General features: G+C 37.3%; 1 protein-coding gene across 6 annotated transcripts in view; it reads left to right on the forward strand.

The window, feature by feature from the left end:
• PIGN (phosphatidylinositol glycan anchor biosynthesis class N) overlaps nucleotides 1–12,238 on the forward strand; it is a 153,747-nt gene that overhangs the window by 49,684 nt on the left and 91,825 nt on the right. For all 6 annotated transcript variants that reach the window (XM_015439673.4, XM_005586528.5, XM_015439677.4 and 3 more), the window contains exons 11-12: nucleotides 519–611; nucleotides 1,293–1,348. In XM_015439673.4, the coding sequence (XP_015295159.3) occupies nucleotides 519–611; nucleotides 1,293–1,348 (149 nt within the window). The remainder of the gene's footprint in view (nucleotides 1–518; nucleotides 612–1,292; nucleotides 1,349–12,238) is intronic.

Here is a 12,238-nt window from a genome sequence, read left to right on the forward strand (position 1 = left end):
CCACTCTTATTAGCTCTTCAAAATCAAATGTACTCTTAAAAAATAATGTTATTTAACCCAGAATGCTGAGTAATATGACCCCAACAGTCATAGTGTTTGTGTATGTGTATAATGAAACAAAAGTTTAACAGAATAGTCCTTACTCTTATTATGTACGGTACACTCTGATATGTCTGAAGTCTTTCATTTTAAGTATGCTGGCTGTGGCCTACCATAGTAATTGATTTTTGTGTGTGAAGCACTCAGTTCACTTCCTAGAACATAGTTATCTCTCAGCCAATGCCAGGTGTTAGTGAATTTAATTCATCTCTTGCTTTGCTTATCTTAATACATCTACTTTATGAGAAAAATAATAGAACATTTTTCAGTTATAGTTTTAAAAAGATTTTTCATTTAACTATTTCAATTATTTATTTGTCCATATGCCTTATCTTTATTGCTTTTCAGTCTGTTTTGTTTTATAAGAATAGCCTGAGCTGTCTGAATACTATCAATAAGCTGGTGTTTGTTATTTGCAGGGAATCCTTCCTGTGGATTATCTTAACAACACTGATCTCTTCAAAGCAGAGAGCATGTTTACAAATGCAGTACAGATTCTTGAACAGTTCAAGGTAAAAAAAATTTAAAAAGGCACACACAAAAATGGACAGTACTACAATTTAAATATTGAATATATTAAGGGGAAATACTTGATTTTGTTTTTTAACTATTTCCCTGTAATTTACCCTTAAATCTTACGTATTTGACTTGTTTCACATTTCTGAAGTGTAGGTTCTATGGCTCAGTCTGAGGGCATCAAATTATCTTTGAGGGGAATGACTGAATGTAAGATTACCACGTATGCTTACAACGACTGCAAGTCAATTCTTTAACTATTAGAATTTGCCCCATAGAAGTCTTATTAGAGATTGCAACATTTCTTGTCATTCCATGTACGTTATGAGATCCGTTAAGAGTTTAAAGAGGTGACTCTTTGACTAAAACCTTCTGTTATTCTTAACGCTTTTAAGAATAAGTAGTTTGGCTTGTTTTATTTTCAGAGTTAAGGAAGTACAGTTTTAATTACAGTATGTTATTTTGCAAGATTGATATGTTTAATTCTCAGCTTATTGAGATAGTAAGAAAATGTTAAATTTTTCTTTAAATATTTATGAAACAATATAGTAACATAAAATTCCATTTATTTTCAAAGTGGTTAACCATCCCTAAAGAATCATTTTAATGGATGTTTATATTTCAAAATGAAAATCATTTTTTTTCTCATTTGTAATATTTTCATACTTGGTTCCCAGGTGAAAATGACTCAGAAAAAAGAAGTTACTTTACCATTTTTGTTTACACCATTTAAGTAAGTCCCTTACATTTTTTTATTAACTTGAAGGAAAGAATTTTCCACTGAGTTTGCAGTTTTTCTCTGAGTGATAGGATTAGTTTACTTATACAGTTTGCCATTTTATATACATTAGTGTAAACTCCAAATTGAAATCCTCTTCTATTACTGTTGTTAAATAATGAGCCAGGTGCTAGATAACTTTGAATGGCTGGAAGAGGGATGGAGGAATGGAGAGATACACGAGAAATATTAAGGCGATGAACTCCATAGGGCTTGACTGGTTGGCTAGGAAGGTGTGGGGGCAGGAAAGAGTGTAACTTCCTGGCACTTGGCTTGGTTGATTAGGAAGATGCTGGTTCCATATAGCTTATTGAAAGAACTAGTTCAGGAGACAAAGATGAATGTTACTAAGTTCAACTTACATTTGAAGATATCAGTTAATTAATTAGAAAGAGAGGCTTGGATCTCAGAAGATGTATGTTGCTTGTGAAGATTTTGAAGCCATAAGAATAAAGATAGGCTGGGCGCAGTGGCTCATGCCTGTAGTCCCAGCACTTTGGGAGGCTGAGGTGGGCAGATTTCTGGAGCTCAGGAGATCGAGACCAGCCTGGGCAACATGGTGAAACCCCGTGTCTACTAAAAATACAAAAATTAGCCACACATAGTGACGCATGCCTGTAGTCCCAGCTACTTGGGTTGCTGAGCCTGGAGAATTGCTACACATATAGGAGGCTCTAGAATTCTAGGAGACATCAACTCCTACTGGGTGAGTGTGTTAGGGTTCTCTAGAGGGACAGAACTAATAGGATAGATGTATATGTGAAGGGGAGTTTATTAAGGGGTATCGACTCACATAATCACAAGGTGACATCCAGAATAGGCCGTCTGCAATATGAGGAGCAAGGAAGCCAGTCTGAGTCCCAAAACCTCAAAAGTAGGGAAGCTGACAGTGTACCCTTCAGTCTGTGGCCAAAGGCCAGAGAGCCCCTAGCAAACCACTGGTGTAAGTCCAAGAGTCCAAAAGCTGAAGAATTCTGAGTCTAATGTTCAAGGGCAGGCAGCATCCAGCATAGGAGAAATACGAGGCTGGAAAACTCAGCAAGTCTGCTCGTTCCACATTCTTCTGCCTGCTTTATTCTAGCTGTGCTGGCAGCTGATTAGATGATGCCTACCCAGATTGAGGGTGGGTCTGCTTCTCCCACTCCACTGACTCAAAAGGTTAATCTCCTTTGGCAACAATGTCACAGACACACCCAAGAACAATACTTTACAACCTTCAATCAAGTTGACACTGAATATTAACTGTTACAGTAGGCAAAGAAGAGGGCCGACTTTGGTGAGCAGCAGATTGTTGCTATCTCAGGTCCAGGAAGATGTGTTTTCCTTGAATCAGGAGAGGGAAGATCTAGATCACAGACCTGGCTCTGCACTACTGACTGTGTTGGGCTTGCATCTTTGAGGTTCACATTCGATTAGCAAGGATTTTGCTGTTGACTAATTAAATAGAAATTGTTTTATCTATGAATCTTAAGGATGTGATTGAATGACTTCATTGGAATTATTTTTGACAACTTCTGTTGCACTAGTGTGATATTCACAAATTAGAAAAGTGGCCGGGCGCGGTGGCTCACACCTATAATCCCAGCACTTTGGGAGGCCGAGGCGGGCGGATCACAAGGCCAGGAGTTTGAGACCAGCCTGGCCAACATGGTGATACCCTGTCTCTACTGAAAATACAAAAATTTGCTGGGCATGGTGGCGCATGCCTGTAATCCCAGCTACTCCAGAGGCTGGGGCAGGAGAATCACTTGAACCCAGGAGGCGGAGGTTGCAGTGAGCTGAGATCATGCCACTGTACTCCAGCCTGGGCAACAGAGCGAGCCTCCATCTCAAAAACAAAAAAGAAAGGCATAAATATTGTATTACCCTCTGAATAATGTGGTTGTATACTTGACTTTGTTTGTGTGTATATATGTGTGTATTAGGACAGTAAAAATAAAATGAAATTAGCATTTTGCAAGGTACAATCATATAAAATTGATTACCCTAAATATATCATTAGGATATTATGTTATTTACATCTCTTATGCTAATTCTAATTTTCTTTTATTGTAGTATAGAATTGAGATTTGTTAGTGGAATTGGTTCTGAGGAATATGTAAGTGTTCATACCTTTTTCAAGAAATATTGATTGACTGGTATGTGTTTTGTGGATATAGCAGTGAACAAGATAGACAAAGGCTTTGCATTCATAGAATTTATTTGTACAGTAGTGTCACAGGCAAACTATAACCAAATGAAGAAGTGAATAAGAAATACATTATCAATTCCTTTTATGAAGAAAATACAAGGGCTGTTGAGAGTGAGAATAAGTGAGGGCTACTTTAGACCAGCCACTTTAGAAAGGCTGGTTAGGAGCCTGGCCAATGTGGTGAAACCCTGCCTCTACCAAAAAATATAAAAATGAGCCAGGCATGGTGACGCCTGCCTGTAATCCCAGTTACTCGGGAGGCTGAGGCATGAGAATCACTTGAACCCAGGAGGCGGAGGTTGCAGCAGTGAGCCAAGATCCCACCACTACACTCCAGCCTGGGCAACAGAGTGAGACCCTGTCTGGAAAAAAAAAAAAAAAAAAAGAAAAGAAAAGAAAAGAAAGAAAGGCTGGTTAGGGAAGGACTCTTCAGCAAGGGTTCAGGTGTATACTGCTCCCACTTTTTCCATGTGGCATGGTAACTGATCATAGACTTCCCCTACTTTGATGTTCAGTGTCTGCCTACACATACATATTTAGAGCCACTACTACCTTTGTGTCCTCTGGGGGCCTGGCAAGATGGCTGATTCCCATGTACTGGCTCACCCACCCTGGAGTGTAGTGACCAGCCCTGCCTGTAGACCTGTCTGGCTAAAAATCACCACTTGCTAAAAGCCTGCAATATGACCAAAAAGATCTAAGATAACATGAGAAATAGACTCTTGAGGTCATATGAAACTCAAGGAACAGAACCAAACCTAAAAACATTAAAATTCTCAGAAATATTTAAGAAACTATTGCATCCATAAAACAAAAGCAGCATTAACTTTGCAAAATGTAGATAGGTACTAGATGCATTAAAAATAACTCTTACATTTAATAAAATAAATATTTCATAAGAAGAATGCCACAAAAAACTTAAAGAAAGATAAATTGTATAAGAATGGTCCAAATGAGAGGCAGATCCTCCAAATTAGAATAGGAAGTGTGTAGACCTCAAACTAAATGAAATGAATTTTAAGTAATAGATAGATTGAGTAAGAAGCTGAAAGAAATTAAGGACATGATGTATACATAGAAAGCATACATTTCTTCATCTGCGCCACCCCCCCACCAAAAACAAAACAATGACAATCAGAAAAGGGAGAAAGAAACATTTCAAACTTTATAAGAAAGCATGCTTCAAATATAAAGCACCCTCAGATGTGGCATGATTTTGGACAGTTGCTAGGACTGTGAGAAAGGGAATTCCTTTGAACATTGTCGTGTGGGTCAAGGCTTTAAAGAAATAGATGAGAAAATCTAATTGTAGCATAAAACTTTGTTTTTCAGTGGATAGTATTTAAATAGTCATGATGATATAAATATTGGTTTTCAGCTTTTAGAGTCAATCCTTGGACAAAACAGGGAAGAATGAATTATGATTACCAAATATGATGCAAATGTTAGCAGCCTTGAAAATGTACAAGTACAGTTAACAGGTTGGAAGGCAGAGAGGGAAGGAAATGTACATGGAATAGTGGCGGTGCTATTTTCTTCATGAAATAGAATATGGAGAATTTTATCTTTAGTTTAATTAGTCAGAGGTTTAGGTATTAGTTTTTGTTTTGTTTTGTTTTGTTTTGTTTTGAGACTGAGTCTCGTCCTGTTGCCCAGGCTGGAGTGCAGTAGCTCAATCTTGGCTCACTGCAACCTCAGCCTCCCAGGTTCAAGCAATTCTCCTTCCTCAGCCTCCTGAGTAGCTGGGATTACAAGCGTGTGCCACCACACCCAGCAAATTTTTGTATTTTTAGTAGAGACGGGGTTTCACCATGTTGGCTAGGCTGGTCTCGAACTCCTGACCTCATGATCCGCCCTCCTCGGCCTCCCAAAGTACTGGGATTATAGGCATGAGCCACCACGCCCAGCCTTGGGTATTAGATTATGAAAGTAACCAAGGTCACCAAAAAAGGAGGTAAAAATGTGATATAGCCAAATTGAGTGGCGAGGAAAGCCAGAGACAACAGGGAGTCAACAAAAAGTACCCCCAGTCATCAAGTCAAGAAAAAGTAAGAAGAACATGTTTTTTAAAAATGTAGGCAACTACCGGAATAACTAAAAACAAACACATGTAAAACTTTTTGGTCTGGGTTGGTGAACTGAGAAATGAAAAAGAATTATTATGCCCTTGTGTACTGTTTGATTTTTTTCAAAATATGTGCATATATTGCTTTGATAAAATGTATTTTTAAAAGTATATTTATCAAAATAAATAGATATTCTAATCATTGGCACAAATTCAGTAGAATATGTAATTGGAAAAGGATTCATAATAGAAATAAAATACTCAGCAATAAAATGATGAGAAATGTACATTGTAAAGAAAACTATCAAATTTTATTAAGGACATAACAGACAATATAAATAAACAAATGTTGGATAGTACTGTTCAATATTGTAAAAATGTCGGTCCTCTCCAAATTACTTACTGAATATGGTATTATAACTAAAGGATTTTTGTATAATTCAAAAACATAATTTTAAAATTTATAACAAAAATAAGTGTTCAAGAATAGCTTAATTAGTTTTGAGAAAGAAGAACAAGAGATTTGCTCTCCTAGATAACAAAATACATTCTAAAGCTATTATAACTCTAAAACATGTGATATTGATGCAGACTAAACATATAGATTTAGTGGGACTGATTCGTGAGTACATAAAAGACAAGATTCACTTGTCTACAACATGCACCTTGACTTATGATAGGGTTACATCCCTAAGTTGAAAATATTGTAAGTGCAAAATGGATTTAATACACCTAACCTACTGAATATCGTAGCTTAGTCTAGCCTACCTTAAATGTGCTGAGAACACTTATATTAGCCTACAGTTGGTCAGAATCATCTAAGATAAAGCCGATTGTATAATAAAGTATTGAATATCTCATGTAATTTATTGAATATTATATTGAAAGTGAAAAACAAAATGATTGTGTGGGTACTCAAAGTATGCTTTCTACTGAATGAATATCACTTCCGTGCTAGCTGCAAAATCCTAAGTCAAACTCTCATAAGTTTGGGACTATCTTAAGTATAGGGGATTTGGTTTTGACTGAAGGTGGTGTTTCAAATCAGTAGGAGAAAGATTTGTACTAAGAAAATTAACTATTTGGAAAAAATAAGGCTAGCTCTCATAACCTCATTTCATTCACAAAACTAAATTCTACTTTGATTAAAGAACTAAATATTTAAAAATAATTAAAAGTGTGAGGTCTATAAAACATAAAATTTAACAGTCATATGGAAAACATATTAGCTAGCATCATAATCAGAATTTTATTTTATCATTATTATTACTTTTTATAGAGATGGGATCTCCCTATGTTGCCCAAGCTTATCTTGAACTCCTGGGCTCAAGTGATCCACCTGCCTTGGCCTCCCAAAGTTTTGGGATTGCAGGCCTGAGCTACTGTGCCTGACTGTAATCAGAATTTATTAATTATATTAGTTATATAAAATTGGAAAATATACCAGAACCAGGTGGAATACTAAATTGAAAATTATTTTTTAATCATTTAGGGAGATGTGAACCACAGAAATTATGTGTTAAATTATTTTTAAGGGTATTTACTTTTACCCATTAAAAAATTTCATTCCTCCTTTGAGGTATTTTGAAATAGATATATTTGAGGGCTTGACTATTGTTAGCTCTGCATTACAAGTCTTTAATGTTTGGTGTTATCAGAAAAAACAGTTATCACGATTTACTGAGTACCATAGGCCCTTTATTTCTTTAGTCCAGTGGGTTTTTTTTCACATTAACATCATATGTTTCTTTTTAATCACTTTTATATATGCACATAATGTCAGCATGTCTTCTTTTTTTTTATTTTTTATTTACTTTTTTTATTGTTTTATTTTTTTATTTTTTTATTTTTTATTTTTTAAATTTATTTATTATTATTATACTTTAAGTTGTAGGGTACATGTGCATAACATGCAGGTTTGTTACATATGTATACTTGTGCCATGTTGGTGTGCTGCACCCATCAACTCGTCATTTACATCAGGTATAACTCCCAATGCAATCCTTCCCCCCTCCCCCCTCCCCATGATAGGCCCCGGTGTGTGATGTTCCCCTTCCCGAGTCCAAGTGATCTCATTGTTCAGTTCCCACCTATGAGTGAGAACATGCGGTGTTTGGTTTTCTGTTCTTGTGATAGTTTGCTAAGAATGATGGTTTCCAGCTGCATCCATGTCCCTACAAAGGACACAAACTCATCCTTTTTGATGGCTGCATAGTATTCCATGGTGTGTATGTGCCACATTTTCTTAATCCAATCTGTCACTGATGGACATTTGGGTTGATTCCAAGTCTTTGCTATTGTGAATAGTGCTGCAATAAACATACGTGTGCATGTGTCTTTATAGCAGCATAATTTATAATCCTTTGGGTATATACCCAGTAATGGGATGGCTGGGTCATATGGTACATCTAGTTCTAGATCCTTGAGGAATCGCCATACTGTTTTCCATAATGGTTGAACTAGTTTACAATCCCACCAACAGTGTAAAAGTGTTCCTATTTCTCCACATCCTCTCCAGCACCTGTTGTTTCCTGACTTTTTAATGATCGCCATTCTAACTGGTGTGAGATGGTATCTCATTGTGGTTTTGATTTGCATTTCTCTGATGGCCAGTGATGATGAGCATTTTTTCATGTGTCTGTTGGCTGTATGAATGTCTTCTTTTGAGAAATGTCTGTTCATATCCTTTGCCCACTTTTTGATGGGGTTGTTTGTTTTTTTCTTGTAAATTTGTTTGAGTTCTTTGTAGGTTCTGGATATTAGCCCTTTGTCAGATGAGTAGATTGCAAAAATGTTCTCCCATTCTGTAGGTTGCCTGTTCACTCTGATGGTAGTTTCTTTTGCTGTGCAGAAGCTCTTTAGTTTAATGAGATCCCATTTGTCAATTTTGGCTTTTGCTGCCGTTGCTTTTGGTGTTTTAGACATGAAGTCTTTGCCCATGCCTATGTCCTGAATGGTACTACCTAGGTTTTCCTCTAGGATTTTTATGGTATTAGGTCTAACATTTAAGTCTCTAATCCATCTTGAATTAATTTTCGTATAAGGAGTAAGGAAAGGATCCAGTTTCAGCTTTCTACTTATGGCTAGCCAATTTTCCCAGCACCATTTATTAAATAGGGAATCCTTTCCCCATTTCTTGTTTCTCTCAGGTTTGTCAAAGATCAGATGGCTGTAGATGTGTGGTATTATTTCTGAGGGCTCTGTTCTGTTCCCTTGGTCTATATCTCTGTTTTGGTACCAGTACCATGCTGTTTTGGTTACTGTAGCCTTGTAGTATAGTTTGAAGTCAGGTAGCGTGATGCCTCCAGCTTTGTTCTTTTGACTTAGGATTGTCTTGGAGATGCGGGCTCTTTTTTGGTTCCATATGAACTTTAAAGCAGTTTTTTCCAATTCTGTGAAGAAACTCATTGGTAGCTTGATGGGGATGGCATTGAATCTATAAATAACCTTGGGCAGTATGGCCATTTTCACGATATTGATTCTTCCTATCCATGAGCATGGTATGTTCTTCCATTTATTTGTGTCCTCTTTGATTTCACTGAGCAGTGGTTTGTAGTTCTCCTTGAAGAGGTCCTTTATATCCCTTGTAAGTTGGATTCCTAGGTATTTTATTCTCTTTGAAGCAATTGTGAATGGAAGTTCATTCATGATTTGGCTCTCTGTTTGTCTGTTACTGGTGTATAAGAATGCTTGTGATTTTTGCACATTAATTTTGTATCCTGAGACTTTGCTGAAGTTGCTTATCAGCTTAAGGAGATTTTGGGCTGAGACAATGGGGTTTTCTAAATATACAATCATGTCATCTGCAAACAGGGACAATTTGACTTCTTCTTTTCCTAACTGAATACCCTTGATTTCTTTCTCTTGCCTAATTGCCCTAGCCAGAACTTCCAACACTATGTTGAATAGGAGTGGTGAGAGAGGGCATCCCTGTCTTGTGCCAGTTTTCAAAGGGAATTTTTCCAGTTTTTGCCCATTCAGTATGATATTGGCTGTGGGTTTGTCATAAATAGCTCTTATGATTTTGAGGTACGTTCCATCAATACCGAATTTATTGAGCGTTTTTAGCATGAAGGGCTGTTGAATTTTGTCAAAAGCCTTTTCTGCATCTATTGAGATAATCATGTGGTTCTTGTCTTTGGTTCTGTTTATATGCTGGATTATGTTTATTGATTTGCGAATGTTGAACCAGCCTTGCATCCCAGGGATGAAGCCCACTTGATCATGGTGGATAAGCTTTTTGATGTGTTGCTGAATCCGGTTTGCCAGTATTTTATTGAGGATTTTTGCATCGATGTTCATCAGGGATATTGGTCTAAAATTCTCTTTTTTTGTTGTGTCTCTGCCAGGCTTTGGTATCAGGATGATGTTGGCCTCATAAAATGAGTTAGGGAGGATTCCCTCTTTTTCTGTTGATTGGAATAGTTTCAGAAGGAATGTTACCAACTCCTCCTTGTACCTCTGGTAGAATTCAGCTGTGAATCCATCTGGTCCTGGACTTCTTTTGGTTGGTAGGCTATTAATTATTGCCTCAATTTCAGAGCCTGCTATTGGTCTATTCAGGGATTCAACTTCTTCCTGGTTTAGTCTTGGAAGAGTGTAAGTGTCCAGGAAATTATCCATTTCTTCTAGATTTTCCAGTTTATTTGCGTAGAGGTGTTTATAGTATTCTCTGATGGTAGTTTGTATTTCTGTGGGGTCGGTGGTGATATCCCCTTTATCATTTTTAATTGCGTCGATTTGATTCTTCTCTCTTTTCTTCTTTATTAGTCTTGCTAGTGGTCTGTCAATTTTGTTGATCTTTTCAAAAAACCAACTCCTGGATTCATTGATTTTTTGGAGAGTTTTTTGTGTCTCTATCTCCTTCAGTTCTGCTCTGATCTTAGTTATTTCTTGCCTTCTGCTAGCTTTCGAATGTGTTTGCTCTTGCTTCTCTAGTTCTTTTAATTGCGATGTTAGAGTGTCAATTTTAGATCTTTCCTGCTTTCTCTTGTGGGCATTTAGTGCTATAAATTTCCCTCTACACACTGCTTTAAATGTGTCCCAGAGATTCTGGTATGTTGTATCTTTGTTCTCATTGGTTTCAAAGAACATCTTTATTTCTGCCTTCATTTCGTTATGTACCCAGTAGTCATTCAGGAGCAGGTTGTTCAGTTTCCATGTAGTTGAGCGGTTTTGATTGAGTTTCTTAGTCCTGAGTTCTAGTTTGATTGCACTGTGGTCTGAGAGACAGTTTGTTACAATTTCTGTTCTTGTACATTTGCTGAGGAGTGCTTTACTTCCAATTACGTGGTCAATTTTGGAGTAAGTACGATGTGGTGCTGAGAAGAATGTATATTCTGTTGATTTGGGATGGAGAGTTCTATAGATGTCTATGAGGTCTGCTTGCTGCAGAGATGAGTTCAATTCCTGGATATCCTTGTTAACTTTCTGTCTCGTTGATCTGTCTAATGTTGACAGTGGAGTGTTGAAGTCTCCCATTATTATTGTATGGGAGTCTAAGTCTCTTTGTAAGTCTCTAAGGACTTGCTTTATGAATCTGGGTGCTCCTGTATTGGGTGCATATATATTTAGGATAGTTAGCTCTTCCTGTTGAATTGATCCCTTTACCATTATGTAATGGCCTTCTTTGTCTCTTTTGATCTTTGATGGTTTAAAGTCTCAACCCCCGCTTTTTTTTGTTCTCCATTTGCTTGGTAAATCTTCCTCCATCCCTTTATTTTGAGCCTATGTATGTCTCTGCGTGTGAGATGGGTCTCCTGAATACAGCAGACTGATGGGTCTTGACTCTTTATCCAGTTTGCCAGTCTGTGTCTTTTAATTGGAGCATTTAGTCCATTTACATTTAAGGTTAAGATTGTTATGTGTGAACTTGATCCTGCCATTATGATATTAACTGGTTATTTTGCTCATTAGTTGATGCAGTTTCTTCCTAGCCTAAATGGTCTTGACATTTTGGCATGTTTTTGCAATGGCTGGTACCGGTTGTTCCTTTCCATGTTTAGTGCTTCCTTCAGGGTCTGTAGTAAGGCAGGCCTGGTGGTGACAAAATCTCTAAGCATTTGCTTATCTGTAAAGGATTTTATTTCTCCTTCACTTATGAAACTTAGTTTGGCTGGATATGAAATTCTGGGTTTAAAATTCTTTTCTTTAAGAATGTTGAATATTGGCCCCCACTCTCTTCTGGCTTGGAGAGTTTCTGCCGAGAGATCTGCTGTTAGTCTGATGGGCTTCCCTTTGTGGGTAACCCGACCTTTCTCTCTGGCTGCCCTTAAGATTTTTTCCTTCATTTCAACTTTGGTGAATCTGGCAATTATGTGTCTTGGAGTTGCTCTTCTCGAGGAGTATCTTTGTGGCGTTCTCTGTATTTCCTGGATTTGAATGTTGGCCTGCCCTACTAGGTTGGGGAAGTTCTCCTGGATGATATCCTGAAGAGTGTTTTCCAACTTGGTTCCATTTTCCCCCTCACTTTCAGGCACCCCAATCAGACGTAGATTTGGTCTTTTTACATAATCCCATACTTCTTGCAGGCTTTGTTCATTTCTTTTTCCTCTTTTTTCTTTAGACTTCTCTTCTCATTTCATTTCAT

The sequence above is a fragment of the Macaca fascicularis genome, chromosome 18, assembly GCF_037993035.2.
Source record: "Macaca fascicularis isolate 582-1 chromosome 18, T2T-MFA8v1.1".
NCBI lineage: Eukaryota > Metazoa > Chordata > Mammalia > Primates > Cercopithecidae > Macaca > Macaca fascicularis.